The 20,341-nt window shown below is 55.6% G+C and overlaps 6 protein-coding genes across 6 annotated transcripts; all 6 read left to right on the forward strand.

Annotated features, from left to right (window-relative positions):
• Positions 1–1,604: 1,604 nt before the first annotated feature.
• Positions 1,605–3,206, forward strand: CDEST_12622 (Putative tannase/feruloyl esterase, alpha/Beta hydrolase; the record flags this gene model as incomplete). The annotated part of the gene is made up of 1 exon (XM_062928778.1): positions 1,605–3,206. One exon carries the CDS (start codon positions 1,605–1,607, stop codon positions 3,204–3,206), a length of 1,602 nt encoding a protein of 533 aa, XP_062784829.1.
• A 362-nt stretch (positions 3,207–3,568) lies between these two features.
• Positions 3,569–6,024, forward strand: CDEST_12623 (Putative UmuC domain, rad18, zinc finger UBZ4-type, DNA polymerase, Y-family, little finger). The gene is made up of 2 exons (XM_062928779.1): positions 3,569–3,845; positions 3,922–6,024. The coding sequence occupies exons 1-2, from the start codon at positions 3,702–3,704 to the stop codon at positions 5,698–5,700; spliced, it is 1,923 nt and encodes a 640-aa protein (XP_062784830.1). The 5' UTR covers positions 3,569–3,701; the 3' UTR covers positions 5,701–6,024.
• A 1,785-nt stretch (positions 6,025–7,809) lies between these two features.
• CDEST_12624 (Putative RGS domain superfamily, RGS, subdomain 2 protein) lies at positions 7,810–10,182 on the forward strand (the record flags this gene model as incomplete). Its single annotated transcript, XM_062928780.1, has 4 exons — positions 7,810–8,397; positions 8,553–8,803; positions 8,968–9,051; positions 9,183–10,182. 4 exons carry the CDS (start codon positions 7,810–7,812, stop codon positions 10,180–10,182), a joined length of 1,923 nt encoding a protein of 640 aa, XP_062784831.1.
• A 1,907-nt stretch (positions 10,183–12,089) lies between these two features.
• Positions 12,090–12,553, forward strand: CDEST_12625 (uncharacterized protein; the record flags this gene model as incomplete). Its single annotated transcript, XM_062928781.1, has 3 exons — positions 12,090–12,188; positions 12,293–12,358; positions 12,461–12,553. The coding sequence occupies 3 exons, from the start codon at positions 12,090–12,092 to the stop codon at positions 12,551–12,553; spliced, it is 258 nt and encodes an 85-aa protein (XP_062784832.1).
• A 658-nt stretch (positions 12,554–13,211) lies between these two features.
• Positions 13,212–15,183, forward strand: CDEST_12626 (Putative cytochrome P450; the record flags this gene model as incomplete). The annotated part of the gene is made up of 2 exons (XM_062928782.1): positions 13,212–13,832; positions 13,897–15,183. The coding sequence occupies exons 1-2, from the start codon at positions 13,374–13,376 to the stop codon at positions 15,181–15,183; spliced, it is 1,746 nt and encodes a 581-aa protein (XP_062784833.1). The 5' UTR covers positions 13,212–13,373.
• A 795-nt stretch (positions 15,184–15,978) lies between these two features.
• On the forward strand, positions 15,979–20,321 carry CDEST_12627 (Putative ankyrin repeat-containing domain superfamily; the record flags this gene model as incomplete). Its single annotated transcript, XM_062928783.1, has 4 exons — positions 15,979–16,091; positions 16,148–16,575; positions 16,633–16,797; positions 16,867–20,321. 4 exons carry the CDS (start codon positions 15,979–15,981, stop codon positions 20,319–20,321), a joined length of 4,161 nt encoding a protein of 1,386 aa, XP_062784834.1.
• Between the last annotated feature and the right edge of the window lie 20 nt (positions 20,322–20,341).

Consider the following 20,341-nt stretch of genomic DNA (forward strand, 5'->3'; position numbering starts at 1 on the left):
ACGATGCAGTCCCACAGATTAATGACACGATGCACTTGATTAGATGTGACTGCTACACGACAATCCTCGAGAATCTCTTTGCATAGCAAAATCATCTTGTGGCTGTCGACCACACGAGACCCACAAACTGATCTAAACCTCACTGGCCATAAGAAAAGTCTGTAAACAGCATCTTGCATCAAGCAAGTAGCAACAGATGTTGAGGACCTGCATGTCCAAGAAAAAAACCTGTTCTGAGTGCAAAGTGGGACACTCGGATGGTATCCACTCTGGTGAAGCCATCACGACATTCTGCGCTCCGTTGCCCCCTCGGGAAGGGCTCTGTATCATCGCCCCTGTCAATCTCACTTTTAACGGATAGATATCATTGCATGATTTCCCGCGGGGGTTAAGATGTCCCTATGCCAGTTGCAACGTGATTTGATTGGAGACAAACTGTGCTCACGCTGAAGAGAGGACTCACTGCAGTCATTTCCGAAAGTCAGCCCTGCGATGCTAGACACCGGTGATCATGGGCCCCGAATCAGCACTGTTTCCCAACCGAAGACTGACAGACGTCGTTTTGCCCAGAAAAGTACGAGCTGGGGCCCCTGTACTTTGGAGTTTGGCAGGTCGAGTTCCGGCTCATCTGCTTTGGGGAGAATAGTCGGGGGCGGCGGGCCCAGGGGCTTGGACCGCCGCATACAGTCTTGGCAGCTAAGCAAGCAGAGAAACTGCCAATTTAACGATTGTCGCATTGTGCTCATAATAGGTAGGGATGGAATGATGGCCCGACGCGCTACCGTTGCGTGTAAGCGCCTTGTGAGGCATGTTGAAAGGTTTCAGGGACGGACCGGTGGGCTCAATATGCCGGCTGACTCTCCACAGGCTCGCCCAGTATTGATTCACTTGTTCCACGCGCTTGGTGAGTATGTTTACGCCTGGTCTGCAATGCTTTCCGCGAATTTCTGGAGCTGTCTTCTCCTCAACGGCAAGTGTCCAACTTTCAGGATGCTCACTCATACTTTTTAACGGAGCCGGACGAATGGCTACCGACTAAAGCGTTTGCCATCAATTTTCCCATCATCAATGTCGATGTGTCATACAATTCTCGATGAATCAATCTTACAGCTAGTTGTATCCGTGCCAAAAGTCGTTGGACAGGTTTCGTCTCAATCTAGGATCTCCGAGGAAGCCCCTTAGCAGGGACGTCAACCACAACGTCAGGCGAGACGCGAGCAGCCCAAATCTTGTTGTGATCTCGAGAATCTCTCATCAACGGGTCGGCGTCGTTCGTGATGACCATTGGGCATAACCATGTGAGGAAACGCGATGTCTCGACGCGCGGCGACGCTATTGGCCTGGGAGGAATGTGAGTTCGCATCGGCAAATGACCGCCAGGAGACTCTAATATCGCGAGGCCGAAAACGGCAAGTTGGTAAACAGAGATGACTGTTATGTGGCGAAATTAGTACTTGTCACCAGAATCGCCCATGTGGACTGTTGCGACGCTGCGAATTTTAAAAGGACGGTATGGTCCAGGAACGGCCTTGGTCGAGATGCTCGCCTTTCGGCAGTTGTCTTGATCGTATGTAACACCACCACCACTTTGCATGCAACTCAAGATGAAGTGGACCGCAACTCTCGCGATAACGCTGGCTGCCCTGCGGCAGGCATCAGCCACCAACTCGACATCCTGCACGCCGCGCCTCATGAGCTACTGGATCAACGCCAACGCCTCCATCGCGATCGTGGAGCCCGTCGACGAGGGCGGCAGCTTCAGGGAGGAGGGCAACATCGCCTTCCCCAACAACGTCACCAACCTCCCCAGCCTCTGCGCCGTGACCTTCAACGCCAGGACCTCCGACGGACACGAGTACAAGTTCGGTATCTTCCTGCCGGACGACTGGAACAACAACATCCTCACCGTCGGCAACGACGGCTTCTCGGGCGGCATCAACTGGCCCGCCGTGGCAGCCGCGTCGAGGTACGGCTTCGCCACTATCGCGACCGACGGCGGGCACAACTCCACAGCCAACAATCTCACCTGGGCCCTGGGCAACGCAACCGAACAGGCTCTCTTTGCGCACAAGGCCCTGCACGGCTCGCTGCTGTTGTCTCAAAGAGTCATCGAGCAATACTACGGCCTGCCGCCCGAGGTGTCGTACTTCTCGGGCACGTCCGAAGGCGGGCGCCAGGGCCTCAAGGCCGTCGAGCTGTACCCCCGCGACTACTCGGCCCTGCTGATCGGCGCGCCGGCCTGGTGGCCGAGCCACCTGCAGAGCTGGCGCATCTCCCGCGGCGCGTCCAACCTGCCCGCCGACGACGCCAAGCACATCTCGGCGGCCAACTTCACCGTCATCGGCGACAACGTCCGCAAGCAGTGCGACGCCACCGACGGCGTCGCCGACGGCATCGTCAGCAACCCGGGCAACTGCACCGTGGACTTCGCCCTCTTCACCTGCGGCCAGGCCGGCGCCGACGAGCAGGCCTGCCTGACGGCCGAGCAGGTGACGGTCGCCGAGGGCGTCTACGCCTACTACAACGTCAGCGACGAGCTCATCTTCCCGGGCGTCTACCCCGGGTCCGAGTCCGAGTGGGGCGCGCTGCTGGGCGAGGAGGAGCCGAACGAGGTGGCCGTCGAGTACATGAGGAACTTCGTCTTCAACGACACCGAATGGGAGTGGTCGAGCTACAACGACACGGTCCCGGGGATCGCCAGCGCCGCCAACCCTGGCGGCCTCGACGTCCAGGGCTTCAACCTGACGGGGTTCGCGGCCCTGGGCGGCAAGATCATCATGTACCACGGCCTCGCCGACGCGCACATCCCCGCGACGGCGTCCCGCATCTTCTTCGACAAGGTCGTCGAGGCGTCCGGCGGCGACATCGAGGCCGTCCGCGGCTGGTTCCGCCTCTTCTTCCTGCCCGGCGTCGGCCACACAAACACGACCGTCGACGCGCCGTGGTACATCGGCGGGCCGGGCCAGGCGGAGCAGCTCCTCGGCAACGGCACGGCGCCGTCCAACGTGACGTACGACGCCCTGCGCGCCCTGCAGCTGTGGTACACGGCCGGCACGGCGCCCGAGTCCATCATCGCCTCGACGTGGGCCAACTCGACGGATCCCTCCACCGAGGTCCTGAGGCAGCGCCCAATCTGCCCGTACCCGGCGACGCAGACGTATCTCGGGTCGGGCAATGAGACGAAGCCCGAGAGCTTCACGTGTTAGATATGTGGAGAGTGGAGACGAGTGACTGAGCGGAATGAATAACAACGAACTGGACCGAGTGTGCGAAAAATGAAGTAATGAAAAAACGAGATTAGCGGCGTGCCGGGCGCGGGGGGCGGGCCGGAGGGGGGGGGGGGGGGGGGGGGGGGGGTTGGGAGGCGGCGACGGCCCCGAAGTGGGCCTCGTACTGGATTTGTAGTAATAATGTTTAATGACATATATCTGTATGCACGTTAACTGAACCTTGTCAAAACCACTGCGAAATCACGTGCTGTATCATGTGATCTCGCGTTCTTTGCTGACGGAATGACCGACGCGTCGCCACTCGAACACTGAGGGGCATCGCCTTTCTTGTTGCAGAACCTCGCGTTGCACCAACCCCAGATTCACCCGTTACGACGACGACGCACAAACTGACGTAGATATGCACCTCATCGCTCGGCTTTTAGCCTCGAAACGCTCCCCCCAAACAACACTTCCCCCCGTTCCGCAGCCATGACAACACCACCACCGCCGCCGCCGGCTCACGACGAGTTGCCCGGCGATGCCGAAGTCATATCGGATAACCGGACACTGAAATACTCCCTCCTGGGCCCTTCGTTGACGAAAGCCGGCCAAGACTCGGTTGACCAGTCCAAGGTCCGTCGGTCCTGGAACCCCCTTGGACAGGCCCACCGACTCTAGAAGACTGGCGTGCTGACGAACGGCATCACAGGTATCCGAGATCATATACAATGCATCCAAAGGATCCAAGTTCTTCAACCGTGAAGAGGAGAGAGACAAGGTCCTGACCAAGAAAATCGAACATATCCTCGAGAAGAAGCGACAGCTGGAGAAGCAAGACCTCGGCCGCGAGCTCCGGCTTGCCGATCAGCTCATCACCCAACTCGAGCTATCTCGAGACTTGACGCAATACGTTGTCCACGTCGACTGCGATGCCTTTTACGCCGCAGTTGAACTCCTTGATCGGCCCGAGCTCAAGGACGTCCCCTTCGCCGTGGGAGGCGGCGTCCTTACGACGTGCAACTACGTCGCGCGGAAATTCGGTTGCCGGAGCGGCATGGCAGGCTTTGTGGCCAAGAAGCTGTGTCCCGAGCTGGTGATGCTCAAGCTGAACTTTGAGAAATACACGGCCAAGGCGCACGAGGTGCGGGAGGTGTTGGTGGAATACGACCCCCGATTCGAGAGCGCGAGCATAGACGAGGCCTACCTCAACATCACCGAATACTGCACAGAGAAGGGCATCGGCCCGGCGGAGGCGGTTGAGCAGATGCGCCGGGAAATCTACGAGAAAACCAAGATCACTGTTTCGGCCGGGATCGCGGCCAATGCGAAGCTCGCCAAGATCTGCTCCAACATGAACAAGCCCAACGGCCAATTCATCTTGCCCAACGACCGATCCGAGATCTTGCGGTTCATGGCAAAGCTACCACCCCGAAAGGTCAATGGCATAGGCCGCGTGCTGGAACGGCAGCTGGCCGAGATTGGGATCAAGACGTGCGCAGACCTCTATCCCCAGCGCCAGTTCCTCCGCCCACTATTCGGCGATAAGGCGTACGAGTTCTTACTCAATGTCTACCTCGGCCTTGGGCGTACGCGGATTCAACCCGCAGAAGAGTACGAGAGGAAGAGCGTGGGCACCGAGAGCACTTTCCGAGACATGTCAGATCCACAGCAGCTTAGAGAGAAGCTGAGGTGGACAGCAGATGAGCTGGAGAAGGACATGAAGAGGGCAGAGGTCAAGGGCCGGACGCTGGTGCTCAAGGTGAAGCTGCACACGTACGAGGTGTTTACTCGCCAGGTCGTGCTGCCCAGGGCCATCTGTCTAGCCGACGACCTCTACCACTTCTCGCTTCCGATCCTCTCCAAGATCGAAGAAGAGATGCCGGGCATGACGTTACGGTTGATGGGACTACGCTGCACGCACCTTGTCAGCACCAAGAAACCGGACACAATGGCATTCTTTGGTTTTCGATCCCGTGGGTCCGGATCAGCATCATCGCCTGGTCAATCTGCGAAAGCCATTGTCAGCCCTGGGGCCGGCAATAGATTGGACGAAGACGGCTGGGAACGATGGCCCGAGGAGGAGCTAGTGGGCCTCGATGACGATCATCATATACAATCTGATGACCGCGGGGGGTCCGCCGATCTGGGCGACGATGAACCGAGTCCCGTTCGGAGACATGGGAAGGAGATCCAGCCAAACCCTGTCCGGGAGTATGCGCCGGTCAGCGATGAGATGTGGGATTGTCCAATATGCAACCGTCCTCAGGCGCCAGATGAGAGGCAGTTCAACGAGCACATCGACCTGTGCCTCTCACGACAGACGATTCGTGAAGCCGTGCATCAGGATGCTGGCCCTGCGCCAGTCAGGAGATCGACAACGCCGGACATGAAGAAAGCCAAGGTTGGGGGGGAAAAGAAACGCGGCAGACCACCGGCACGACTGGCGAGCGACGACCCCCGGCAGAAGAAGCTCTGCTTTGGATCATGAGCCTTTCTTTGATGACCGACCAGACTAAATGATACCCGTAATATTACATGATTCAATAGATTTCCCACGTCGGAAGGACGCCGTCCCGTCACTAGCAAGCCAGTCTGACCCCCATTTGTGCCGACCCGCGCAGCTTGCTATCTACCGCACACTATCTGTCCCCCCCTGGTCCCCCACGATAAGCCGGCCCTTGGATGATGGCGACGGGGACCTGCAGGGCTTTTCCCCGACGCCGGCTGGCCGGCTAGTGCGAGGCGACGACGCCGCGTCTCTGTTAGCTCGCAACGCTTAAGCACTTGATGATCCAATGAACTGGCAGAGAGTGAGACAAGCCCGGTGGTAGGACTCGAGCCCAGCGGGTTGGATCTGATGCGGATCGACAGGAAAATTTGTCCTGTTTCCCCGCCATCTCTGCAAATGTCCGTCAGCCTCTTGGGGGGAACAGCTCAAAGTCTCGGATATGAGATACCGTGCCTCCATCATAGGCTTCACTTTTCCCTTGGCCTGAAGCGGCCACAATGAAAATATTCATCCGAAGACGCCCCGACGTAATCTTCTTCAAGTGGAGCAAGCAAGCCTCAAATCAACTTAGACCCTTCACGATGGCTTCTGACCGTGGTTCGGCTCGGACATGTTTACCGTTGCGAAGGATCAGCACGATGCTCCGACGCCGCGAAAATCAATGGTGAAAGCAAATGAAAAAAAGCAATTTTATCAAGAGTCTTGCGGTACTTCCAAGGTCGAGGGGCCGCCCGCCAAACAAACCTCCAGTGCCACGTGCAGAAGCTGAACCATGATGAAGAGACGGACAGCAGCCGACTAGCTAGACGAGAGCCTCCATTAAGCACTCGCTTGCATCTTGTCAGATCTCGGAAAAAGAGAAGCTTAACGAATGTGTGTCTCCCCAAGTTCCTCCCTCTCCCTGTGCTCGTCCCCTCCCCGCACGCATTCTACCTAGTCGGATCTAGATCAATGGCCAGACCTTTTGCATCCGGCCAAGGCCGAAACACTGGCAGTACTTGTCAATCTTTACAATTTCTGCGAAGCAAGGAGGCTTTGGAAGGAAAAGATCCTTGCGCTATCAGTAGATGGTGAGGAACGGGCGAGTTCCAACAGTTGGGTTGATCCGACAATGCGCCACATCACCCACCACCTTCTATCATGCATCCGTACACTCTTGACGACTCGATCCGCGGTCTGTAATGTCGGTACAGCGTGCGGATCATGACTTGTCCAGGTGTCTGGCTGAATCTCTTAGCCCGAAAAGTCCATCCATACGCGCAGAGACCTGGCTAACATGCTTCAGCTCGTCAAGTGCACCGGCTTCGGGCTAGCGCCTGGAAGACACACATGAAGCTCGATGCTAGCTAGGGCCGCCGGCTTTCTTATGCATGATGAGCTTATGCAGCCAACGATGCAACTTGAGAGTCAGAGCCGTCTTCTCGGCGTGTTTGCGATCATCGTTTGCACCGCGTTCTTTTCGAGAGGGCAACCAACGTCTACGAGTCTCGAATAATCCCGAGGGATCATCATCCATACAGCCGCACTCCCCTCCCTGCGTCCAAGTCTCACTCCAACGGCTCCCCAGGCTTGAGCCACGAGGCCCTAGCCTCTCCTATTCCTTCGAATCAAAGGATCAAGGACTGCAAGCCGTCTCGTCACCCAACTCTCCCCCCTGCGTCACCTTGTGCTTCCGAGATGTGATCGACGCCCTGGGACCAGTTCTACTATTGAGAGGTAAACAGGGATCTGCACGACGCCTCTGCGTTGGGTTGACCTTGGGGAAAAAGCATTTCTGAGATGGTCTGACAGCCTTCCATAGCGATTTCCGGACCGTACAACCATTGTTGACTGGGGTTGGAAAGCTGGGTACGCATTCCCACCCCGATGCCATGTCTTCCAGCCCCGTCTGCATTCCAGCATATAACCAACTGGGCAACCCTAAAACGAAGGCCCTCGATGATGTTCTGGGCTTTCTTGGTCGTGTTCATTAACTCCTGTTGAACTCCGCAACCGACTCGCAGACTGCAGTCCTCACATTTCAAGGCATCAATCATACAACCATCATCCCAACTACCCCCCCCCCCCCCCCCCCCCCCCCCGGCAACCATGGAGACAGGGACAGAGGCCGCGCCAACAGCTCCCACTGGCGCACCGGCGCCCGCGTTCAATACGGAACCGGCCGCAGTCTTCTGGCTCGTGTGGGCGGGGGTCTGGACGGCAACGGTGCTCTGCGGCATGGCATTCCTCTTTGTCAACCGCCACATGCCATTTCTGAGGATCCGCGGGCTGGCTTTGTCGTTTGGCGCCGTCACCATGCTCCACCTCTACTGGATGTCGGTGCAGATCGGCCTGTCTGTTGGCCAGTTCGTGCCCGACGGCGCCGAGTTCTGGGTCATGGGCCTCTATCTGCCCTTCGGCATCGCCCTCTTCCACGCCTCCAACAGCCGCTTTCTACACGTCGCCAAGGCTCAGCGGAGGTACGCGGACAAGCCGCCACCGCCTCCTGGTGCTTGCCTGCCGCCCTCACCCTCGTCCTCTCCCTCGTCTTCGCCCACGCCCTCCAAGCCTCTGCACTCTCCGGCGGCCGCCTGCAGCTGCGGACTCAGAGACAGGAGGTCGCTGGCGGCCAGGTTCCGTAGGCTAGACTACACCACCAAGATGCTGACTGTCGTCTGCACGGGCATGGTGGTACAGGTATGTGTGACGCTCTCGATCCAAGCCATGGATGGGGCCGTGCTTTTGACAGCTTGCTTGACACATTGTGGGCACACTGGGAGGCGGGAAGAACTGACGTGGATGATGTGTGTGTGTGTGTGTGTGTGTGTGTGTGTGTATTGACGCCATATCAGGTCCTCCTCACGGTTGCCATGTACCTCGCCTCGCGCAAGTATCACCCGTGGTTCGGCATACCCGGTACGGAAGTCAAGGGCACGCCGACGCAGCAAAAGGTCGAGATGGGCAGGGGCTGGGAGTGGTGGCCCTCGGTCCTCTGGCAGTTCGTCTGGGCCTGGATGGTTGCGCCCGTCATCCTCTGTAAGTCGCGTGGCATTAGGGACACCCAAGGGTGGCGTCTCCAGACCATTGCGTGCTGTCTTGCAAGGTAAATTAGAATCGAGGCTAGCGTCTCGCCGCTTTCTGTCTCTCTGTCTCTCTGTACTCTGTCTCTCTCTCTCTCTCTCTCTCTTTCTCTCCCCTCCTCTCTCTTGTGTCTCTATTCCCTTCTTGGTCAGTGTCATCCCGCAACCGGCACTAACGACTGTTCAGCTTGCACGCTACGCCAATGTGGCTTGTCGCCTTGTACGTGCCCGAGATGGCGCCCGTTAACAGATATTTCATCCCCCCTCAGTGGTGAGTTATATGAAAGCATCCATCAGCGCTCCCCCTCCCCTGCACGACGTATATGTGTGCGTGTTTGTGTGTTGTTGTTGTTGTTCCTGTTGCTGTTGTTCGTGCTCACACCATCACCACCACCACCATAGGATCTGCCTCTCCATCCTCTTTATCGAGATATTTGCCATCTTCATCCCGTGTTGGCAAGTGGTGAGGCACAAGTCGCTCCAGCAAGAGACGCTCGAGTCCATCGCTGTCTGGGAAGCCAAGAACAAGAATCGCAATAACGACGACGACGGCGGCGGCGGCGGCCACGGCAGTGACTCCTCCTTCATCACCGACTCGACCAAAGTCGGATCCCGCGCCTCTTCTGTCGTCTGGCAGTCGCTGGTCGAGCTCGAGAAAAACACCAGCCAAGCGGACAGCGTCTACACGATGAGCGCCCTGGAGTATGTGCTCGACAAGAACCCGGAGCCCCTGCGCAAGTTCTCGGCTCTCCGGGACTTTTCGGGAGAGAACATTGCCTTTCTATCGGCAGTCGGCGAGTGGAAGGCGTCGATTCCTCAAGGGCTCGGCGTGGGTCGGCAGCGGTCGCCGGAGCTCGCGCGCGACCGGTTCAACCGCGCCCTCCGCATCTACACCGAGTTCGTCAGCCCTTACCACGCCGAGTTCCAGATCAACATCGCCTCGCAGGACCTCAAGCGCCTGCAAAGCGTTTTCGACCACGCCGCCCGGATCATGTACGGCGGACGCACCGAGCGCTTCACGGACCCCGTCGTTCCCTTCGAGGACGCCATGTGGAACCCCGCCGCGGCGGCCGAGGAGGGTTCGGACCAGGAGGAGAGCGGCGGCGCCGCCGCCATGCTGCGGCGGAACGGCAGCGCGGACCGCATCGCGGACCGCGTGCAGTACTGGGGCGAGATCCCGGAGGCGTTTAACGCGACCGTGTTCGACGACGCCGAGGCCAGCATCAAGTACCTCGTGCTCACCAACACGTGGCCCAAGTTCGTCAAGGAGAGGCGGAGCTCGCTGGGTTCTGAGGATTCCGGGGAGACGGCCGAGACGGATCACTCGGCATCGACATCGACCTCGACCTCGGCGCTGTCCAGGGTCGCGAGGTACTTTCGAGGGATCAAGGCCGCGACGTAATCGGCGTGGGCTGGGAACGCTTTTACCTTTTTTTCTTCACCGCAATGATATCCTCTCCCCCTTGTCTCTCATGACTCTCTCTCTGTCACTCATGACATACCTGTATCTCTCTAATTTCTTGTTTCAAAAGAAAAACTGTAGTCTTCTTTCCCGCACGATACCAATCAAAAGATGATTAAAAATGATGATCTCTCCGATATTATCCACTTGCTTTCCTCCTACCTCATTAGGCAATGCTCCCATGGTCACCAACTACTACGCCGCCACGCGCGGGATCCGCGGGGCGCTGGCCATGTGAAGAACCCGGGCTTCTTTTTGGGTAGTTGGATCCGCGTTCGTCGACGTGCAAGTTGCGGGAACAAAGGGGGGTTGGTAGGAGAGTCGACGGGCGCAGAGGGGGAACGGGTCGACGACGTTCAGCGGAGGAGGACGGATCCGTACCTCAAGAAACACCACCAGTTCAGCTGTTCCCCGCTTACGGAAGAGCTTGCGACGTGGGCGTTCATTAACGTGGCTATTTTTATTCATTTTTGCTTCGAGTTGGTCGTCTAGAAGCTGGCTTGCTCGAGCTCCCCTCGTGGTGTTTAGTCTCTCATCGTGGCTGAAGAAACATGAAGCTTTTGGCTTGGAGGGTTGAAGGTCTAGTCTATGCTTGTTGCGGAAGGGGTGGGGAGTTGAAGAGCTCTCGAGGACCTTTGCCTTCGTAAGATAGGTTAGCTATAGGGAGAGTCGACAAGAAGAGGAGTGGGGAGGGGGGAATGCTTATGATGGGCTGGTTCTGGCGGGCGGTGTTCTAGGCCGACAAGTATGTTAAACTGTTGGATTAGGTTCCATCGGCAAGCTGTTTATGACACGCAAGACCCTGCCACCCCCTGGTATACCTGCACAAGGATCCGAACGTTAGCGAGGCAAACAACCTAGAAAGCTACAAGCGAGCTATCACTATAAGCTATAGCGAGCTTCAACATGCAGCCAAGAACAAGAGCATAGGAGCTACCTGGTGATTGGATCATATGCCCAGTGTATCATAAAGGATACCGACACGAAGATTACTCCCTACTTCTGGTTAGACCGTAAGAAAGACCAATCCCTGGCATCCTAGTGGAGGTGTATGTACGATGGGCTCCGCTCTAATAGCCTCACACGTTCGACCTTCAGTTCTGCATTCTCAAGTCCACGATTCGTGGTGCGAAAACGAGGACAACAACAGACAATGTGACGTTGACCCTGGGAATATTTTATCGGGGCCCTAGCCATAAGGCTGTCTAGTCTCTCCGTAAGACCAAGTTGTCCCCGACTCAAGTGTCAATCAAGCCTTCGTCCAGCTTCACCGCCGCTTCATGTATTGTCAGTTGTCAAGATTTACCTCTATATTCTATACGAACGGTCTTATTGAGCTTCTCTGTCAAGACTTGTATAGAGCTGTCCCCCTATTGGCGCAACAATTGTTGGCTGCCACGGGAGGGAGGTTCGGCGGGACCCCTATCGAGTCATTCAAAATCAGTTGGCAAAGTCATCTCCGCCAGAAGCCCGCTGGGACCCATCAATGTCAAGCGATCTCCGCTAGAAGGTGTCTTCTCAATCTGCCTGACTCAGACGCGCTACGAGATCATCTTTTCCGTCAAGTCGAACCTGTGGACCGGATTTGAACGGTCACTTTGCTGATGTGAGAGGAAAAGGAGGGGATTGCAGGTAATCTGTTTTGAGGTGTTCAGGATGGGTCCCAAACCTAATCCATACGTTAGTCGGCCGTTATAAGATGTAGGTGTTCCCCTTCTTAACTCTCAACCTCTGCTCGCCTCGTTCCATCCATCTATCCAGACAGTGTTCATTACCTGGGCCCGTCGACACCTTTCTACGTGTGCGAAACCTGCAAGCAAAGAAGCTGAATCGCCCTCATAAGCAAGATGAAGGCCGCCACGATCCTCATCGCCCTCTTCGCCAGCATGGCTTCCGCCAGCCTCCGTAACGTCCAGTGCCACGGAAAGCCCCCCTCCGGATGGGGTGTAAGTACAACCTTGACGTCAAAAAGAAGATGGGGGTTTCTTCTTCTTTTTCGCGAGCCCGATTCGTGGGTACATGTAGCAAAAGCTGACCACGAGACACGCAGCCCCCTAACTGCAACGACGCGGACAAGACCGCGTGCAAGGATCTCTGCACCAACGGAATGATCAAGGTAAGTGAAAACATCCTCGAGAAAGCGGCTTGCTCTCTTCTTCTTCTTCTTGTTCTTCTTCTTCTTCTTCGCCATCGTGTTCGATCTGACGTGAGATTATAGTGCTCGGATGGGCTCCCCAAGAACGGTGATGGGTACTGGTATGCGGCACCCCATCTCTCCAGTAACGTGATCATCGAGGCATTGCTGACCTGAAATAGGGACCGCGGCACCAACAGGTGCGACTGCTATTGCTACTAAGTCAACGCGGTGCGTCTCAAGGGATTGAGGGGGGCTTTGAGATCGGAACGGGCGTGTCTCGTTGTCCCGCTCAAGGAACTTTGTACCTGTTTATCGAATGGTGGTTGAGCTGTAATGTAACAAAGCAGGATCTGTTCCTCATGTCAGGGGGGGCAGGGGGTAGGGGGGGGGGGGGGGGGGGGGGGGGGGGGGGGGTAATATTCACCTACTATTCTCTCCATTTCAATATTGACCACCAGCGTGTACTATCTATCAACCACCCCGATGAGTTGTGAAAGACAACACCACCCACTCTACAAACTTCAGATGCCCGGGAAAAGCGAACATCGGCTCGCGGTCTACCGTACATACTGATATGCCGGGCAACCGGGCCGCTGCACTCCAACAAGCCCGCCGAAATAAGAAACCTCTCCGTCACTAAGGGGCACCGATCCGCCGGTGGTGGTGGATCTTGATTCTTCCGTCCGTGCCGTGTCCGGGTTATGAGATCGGGGCCCGCGGCGTCCGTCCGCAGTGGCTCTAACTCACATGACCGGCGTCCAACACCCTCCTCTGCACTTTAGTGTCCGTTGGCGCATGTCTGGGCGATCCTTCGTCCCGTTCTTGCTGACGCGATCCAGCCATGCTTACGTGTGCTGCTACCGTCACACCGACATATATCAAGGACAACCGTCGCACAACAGCACTACAGTAACGAAAAACGAGACGCGACGATGCAAACAACAACTGTCCGCCCACTCGGAATTTGAAAAAGAAAAAAGAGAAAAAAAAAGTCATGGCCGGAATCCTCGCAGTCGCTGCTGCTGCTGTCGCAGTAGCCGCGGTCCTACGCCTCGTCTACCTCAGCCTGCTACCCAGGCCCATCCCCGGAATCCCATGTAACAAAGACTCGACTACGCGGCTCATGGGGGACGCGCCGTACTTCATAGAGCTCGGGAAGAGCGGCGCGTTCTGGATCACCTTCTTCACGGACCTGCTGGCCAGGCACAATACGCCGATCGCGCAGTACTTTGCGGGCCCGTTGTCAGGCGCCCACGTCGTCGTCGCGGACTATCGCGAGGCACGCGACCTTATGACGAAGCGCGGCAAGGACCTCGCCCGGGGCTCCAAGAACAACCACGTGTGGCAGGGGGTGCTCCCCGAGCATTTCATCGCCATGGAGGACTTCCATCCCTCCTTCAAGGACGCCAAGTTCCTCACCAAGGACTTGATGACGCCGAGCTTTCTGCATGGTGTGAGTCGGTCCTGCTTCTCTCCTCGTGTCACGGGCGCGCATTCCAGCGCTGACGAATGCATAGGTATCCGCGCCCGCTTCGTATAAAACAGTTGTCAACTTTATCAAGTTCTGGAAGCGCAAGGCTATCCTGACCGATGGGCTGCCGTTTGATGCGGCGGACGACTTGGAGGGCTTCACTTACGACATCATGATGACCGCTGCATTCGGGATCGCAGAGCAGGACAGCCACACCGTGGGCCGGCTGAACACTCCCCAGACCGCCAAGGACTTCAGACTTGTTGGCGACGGACCCGTGAAGGTGGCCGAATTCCCGCCCTTCAAGAACCCGGAGATGATTTCCGCCCTTCATGTACTCAACGACAGCCTCAACGGGGCGTTCTGGTCGGGGAAGCCGGCCGTCTTCCACGCCGTGAACAACCTCCGCCCATCGGTCCGCCGGGCCTTCGGGTCCAAGAGATCAATCATCCAGTCCCACATCGACCGCTCCGTCGAGAAGCAGCTGTCTTCTCGGAGCGGCTCGAAGGAGGACTTCGCCTCGGCCGTGGACTACGTCGTCTCCCGCGAGATCTCCGCCGCCGAAAACGACGGGCGGCGACCCGTCTTCGACTCTCTGCGCCTGAACGACATGCTGTGGGGCTACTTCGTTGGCGGGCACGATTCCACGCACAGCACGCTGTGCTTCACCGTCAAGTACCTCGGGGACAACCAGGACGCCCAGTCGAATCTGCGCGGGGCCTTACGGGCCGCCTATCCCGAGGCCCGCGAGCAAGGGCGAGAGCCGACGGTGGACGAGATCGTCAAGACGCAGGTCCCCTTCCTCGACGCCTTCATCGAGGAGACGCTCCGCTTGTGCAGTCCCGCCGGCGGGGTGACGAAGCAGACGCTCTGCGACATGACGGTGCTGGGACACTTCATCCCCAAGGGCACTACGATCCTGTTCCTGCTGACCGGGCCTACCATCAATCTTCCCGGCGCCGAGGTCGACGAGGCGAGGCGCAGCGAGACGTCGCAGAAGACGTCCGGCGAGGGCGTCGGCGACTGGTCCCGCAGCCGGTTCCCTCCCGGCGAGTTCCACGCCGAGCGGTGGTTGCATGCCGACGAGAACGGGGGGGAAGTCAGGTTCGACAACAGGGCCGGGCCCTTTCTCAGCTTCAGCAACGGGCCTAGGGGCTGCTGGGGCAAGCGGCTCGCGTATCTGGAGCTCAAGTTGATCATCACGTTGCTGGTCTGGGATCTGAAGTTCGCGAAACTGCCCGAGGAGCTGAGGGATGACGGCCTTGTCCAGGGGTTGTTTACGAAGCCCAAGTCTTGCTTGGTGAAGCTGGAGAGTCTTTCCGTGTCGGGTTGAAGATATGAAGGTCTCTCAAGAGGTGTATGGCAGTTTTCCAAGTTTTACATCAAGCGAATCGTAATAACCCAAAGCATTCAATCCACTCACTCCTACGCTGTCGATCATCGAATGCAGTCAGCCTATATATGCAGATCGAATGACAGAGCTCCATCTGCCCCATCATCATTGAGTCGAGAAATGTGCCAAGCAGGAGTCGCGTTACACGGCCTGCTGGATGACTGCATGAAGGCAGGCTGAGGGCGCCAAATGTATGCCGCTTCGAAACCAAAAGCCAATCATTGCTTGATCTGCGTCAGTCGGTGGGCAGTTCTCGCTGCATGGCGGCCGCACCTATTACCACCAGCCAGTCAGAATGGGATACAATTGTAAGTAGACAAGGACTGCGCAGCAAACATTGAATGTCCTGCCCCAGTCGGTCAGCACTTTGCAGTAATGCCTGCATGGGAACAGGCTCTGCTCGCAGCAGGTTGTCGATAACACTTATACTGTGTTTTTTTACCGTGTTTTTCTTCATATTGTGTACCTGTGCGACTTGAAGAGGGACCGCCTTGGCAAAGTACCTTAGCAGCAGGTTGTCGTTTGCTCTTCAACATGCCCCCCTCTTGACTTTCTAAAGACCCAAGCCATCTCTTTCTTATCCCATCATTGAACGCGGACACGACTTTCAACCCCTTTCACAAGCTAGATAGATCACTGCCAACTACCCACTTCTCTTTACGTACGAAGTAAATTCACCAAGCCAAACCTTTGCGACTCTTACGCCGCGGGTCGCGACCCGTGACCTAACGCAACATGGCACCTCGTTCGCAATGGAGATGTCTCGTCCTCATGGCACTTCTGGCTTCGGCGCAGGCTGCCGGTGGGTTGGATGATTTCTCAAACAATCTCTTCTCCGATCTTGCTCCGTAAGTCGCCATCTCTTTTGTCTCCCTTCATTAAACGCCAAACTTACGCTCCGCAGTCTACTAGCGCTTTTCGGTGAGCGCGTGACGATGCAGTTCATGAGCCAGTCTCTCGGATGGGCAGATTGCATCGCGCTGGCGATGGCCCCCTTGGGCGTCATCACCATCATCGTGAGCGCGATCCGCGTGGGAGGGCCTATGCGTCTCAAGGCCATCATCGGCCGCGCGAAGGAGAACACTTCGGTCGCCGAGATGGAACTCATGTCTTCGACTTCACGCGAAGTGTGCGAGATGTACAACGGGGAGAGCATCGTGCGATGCCAGGGATCGGCCCCAGTATGGGAGTACATCTGTCTTGTTCCTCAGTCTACAAAGGCGGCAGACTCGGAGGGCGCCAACAGCACAGAGTCGATGCCCAAGTTCGTATTCAAAACACTGAAGCAAGCAGTGGCGGCTGGACTCCTTTCACCAGAGCGTCAGGCTCAAGGTTCGCGAAGAAGAGAATTTCTTGTTACTCGAAATCTGGGATGCTAACTTAGAGAAGGGTCCGACGACAACGAAAACCACAGAACCAGTGGAGAAGTTCCTACCGAATCTCCCGAGGCGCCGGTTGCGTCTGTTCAGAACGAGGAAATACCTCCAGTCGCAAGGTCAACTGCGTTTCAACGGAACCTGAGTCGAATTCGTCCCTGGTTCCGTCGAGGCAAAGGTCAGTATGCATGAAGCGGATAAAACTTTCACCAATCAATAACACCATGCTGACGAACCTGTTTGATAGGCCCATTGTCAAGATCACCCGAGGTCTCCCTGGAAATGGGAAGTATTCATCAACAAACCAATGCCCCGCACCCAAACAATGATAGCGTCCAACGTCTGTCGGGACCTCGTGCAGAAGAGGACGAGGTTTTCCAAGAGACATCTCATGAGGGGCCTGAGGAGTCGCCTGGTGCTGATTTCGAAGAGGAATCTCATCGGGATTCTCGAAGCTCGTCTTATTTTCACTCTGAAGAGGATTCTGACGGAGACTCTGACGAGGCGTCTCAACAGAATCCTGACGAAGCATTCCACCAAAACCCCAATTCCATAATCGTCGTCCGCAATACAGGTCTCGAAGCACCCAACATATCTTTGAACCTGTCCATGAGTCACAGCCGTACATCCATTCGGTGGGTCGCAACCATGGGAGTTCTGCTTCAGTTGTGTGTTGTGACTTTCTTCGGAGTCATCACCTTTGGGCCCTCATACATACGAGACGATTTCGAAAAGGACGATAAGGCTGCACTCACCCACGCTTTCCCGCTTGCCGCCGGCGGAACTATGCTACTGGTCACAGGACTACTGTTGTGTGCTCATGTGGTGGAGAGTAGCACAAATGAGCAGCGGTACAAACCCAGTTCGGATTATCGAATCCAGATCTACTGGCTACAGCAAGGACAAACCGTCAATGATCAAATCTTTGAGTCGTTTGCTACCTTTCCGTCTTCACCTCGTACTTCGATTATTACCTCACGCCGTGGAAAGGACTTTGAGAAGGAGAAAGACATCAAAACGCTTCAATTCAAAACAACCATCGGTGTTTTTATCAGTCTTGCCGGGTTCATAACTCAGTTCGTTGGCCTCAGGGCAATGAACGCAGCAGCATCATTGGCACAGCTTGGTGCTGTCGGCATTATGACTGTGGCTAGGGCAATGGTCCGACCTGGGTTCGCAAGCTCTTTCGAGAAGGTGAAAATCCTCCCGGGATACGAGATTGACTGGTTGGCTTGGAAACTTATCAAGGAGCTATGCTCTCAGAAAACTCACGACACCTCCGAAACTCAGAACGAAACCACTAATCCTCGGCCTCTGGATCTTGGCCAACCAGAAAACAACGAGTTCGGGTCATCGTCAAAGTCCAGCAAATACACGCAGACGGAGTTCCGCCATAGTCCTGGATCTTGGGGCATCGTTACTGGCAAGAACTCCGAGTACCATCCTTTCAAGCCATCCAAAGATCTTCCTGGGCCAATGAGACAGTCTTCAACGCTGGCTGATGTCCGACGAGAACTGTCCAAACTCGCCAACTTTCGGACAGATTCATCCAATGTGGCTTTGAATCTTGCAATAGCCATGGAGAAAATCTTGACAGTCTTCTTCCCCGGAGGTACTGGTACGACAAATTGCGACTCGTTTCTGTGGGACGTAAAAACCTTTTACGAAGGTATAACGCCAAATGTAGAGTCCAATGAAACTATGAGATTTCAACTCAAGATGGTGTATAATACTGAGTTGTCATCGTGGAAAGTCATGGCGGATGATCTGGACGCGGTGTTGTCCCTTTGGATCTACACTATCAATGAAAGGAACATAAAACACGAGACCACCCAGGTCGCCGAGGATTTCGAGCACCTCAATTCCGAAAATGACAGTTGGCTGCGAAACAAGACACACCCCGCCAGCTTGAGGATTCTGCGCTCTGTGGACGACAAGATGAGAATGAAACTATTTCGAGATTTGCGAGCCTGGGCCCCAAAAGCTTGTCGGTCGATGTTTTACGCGACGGAAGACATACCTTCAACCACCGGTATTTTTCAAAAGAACCATTTCGCAAAAGCATTCAACCAAAGCAGGGTGGTCGGGTTTAACCCTCTATCACAGACGACCTCCGAAAGCCAATTGGCCGAGCGACAGTTTCAAATTGACATAAGTTCTTTAGCCGATGCTTGGTATTCACCTCGGGCTCAGAGCGGGCACTGGGTTATCGAGACGCAAGAGACTCTCGATGTTCTTTACGCCAAGGATCTTCTCTTTCACTTTCTTTCCTCCGCGGCAAAAACACTTCAAACCCCACTGAGGGGTCGAACCGTGATCACCACCCCCCTGAAAGACATTACATGGCGGAAAGTGTTCCTTCACTACCAGGCTGCTGGCGCTTCCAAGAACGAATGCCTTGATGAAATTATAGAATCTATCATCAGTCTTGGACTGGGTCTCGAACACGAAGTTACTTTGGGTGTCGTCCTGACGCTCAGTTTTGAGGACAAGCTACCAGTACAATACTCGATCTTCGAATCGTTGCGCGATCAGAAAATTGAAGCCCGGAAGGAGCGGAACTGGGGGCGACCGCACATGGCAGTTTATCATCTTCGAGGTCGTCACCACGAAAGGCCGCAAAGCCTCTTTTCTCAACATTTGTTTGCGTTTCTTATAGACCATGCTGAAGACATAGAAGTTGAGTACTCTTCAACGTGCGTTGAGGGTCGAGACGACCGCACTCTCCATCTTCATCAGACGGTTTTGTTAGAGTATTTGCGAGCCTTGAGACATCGCGGATTATTTGACCAGCTGAAGAGACTTTATGAGTTTCAAAGACGGAACATGAGATTTCTCAAAGATCTCGAAACCCAGATATTCAACACATCGTTCGGTGCAGCCGTTGAATCTTCTGTCATTAACAAGCGATTGCCTAGTTCCAGTCGAACGGAATCTTCGGAGTCATTGGATCACGCCTTCTCTCACAGCAGTTTCACGCCTCTGCATCGAGAAGCGATGAAACCAGATGGGAAACCAGAGCTATACAGGAATTTCATCCATTGGATAAATCAGCCGGACACTTTTGGTTTGATGCCTCTCTATCATGCTCTCAGAACAGGAAACCATGACATGGTTAAATACCTCGTCAGGCATGGTGCGGATGTTGAGGCAAAGAACTTCCGAGGATATACAGCACTTCATTTTGCTTGTGGTTTCGGGGATGAGTATAGCGTTGCGTTGATTCGGAGGGCTGGCGCAAAGTTTGACGTCCAGGGTTCTGACGGAGCGTTCCCATTGCATGTTGCTGCAGCAGAAGGCAACCACAAATATCTTGCTTTTCTCAACCATGGCAAACTAGGGAACTGGGGTAATTCATTCGATTTATGGAAGGCAAAAGACTTCCATGGTCGACTACCTGTGCACTGGGCTGTCATGGCAGGAAACACTCAACTTTTCAGCAGGGACAACGCTAACACACCCCTGACTCGATATGTCAATGAAGCAGACAACTACGGCTGGACAGCTTTACACCTAGCTGTTATACACAGCAAAAACGACATCGTCAGAGAGCTCTGTTCCGAGAACTGGCACGAAGCATTCTGTGTAGACAAAGAGAAGACAGATGCAAAGGGGCTCACAGCCTTCCAGTTGGCTGGGGTAAAAGGGAACTCAGAGGCAGCTGACATACTTCGAGATGCAGGCGCTAGAACTGAGTTCTAGAAGGATGAGAGAAAAGTACA

The sequence above is a fragment of the Colletotrichum destructivum genome, chromosome 8 (assembly GCF_034447905.1).
Source record: "Colletotrichum destructivum chromosome 8, complete sequence".
NCBI classification, from domain to species: domain Eukaryota; kingdom Fungi; phylum Ascomycota; class Sordariomycetes; order Glomerellales; family Glomerellaceae; genus Colletotrichum; species Colletotrichum destructivum.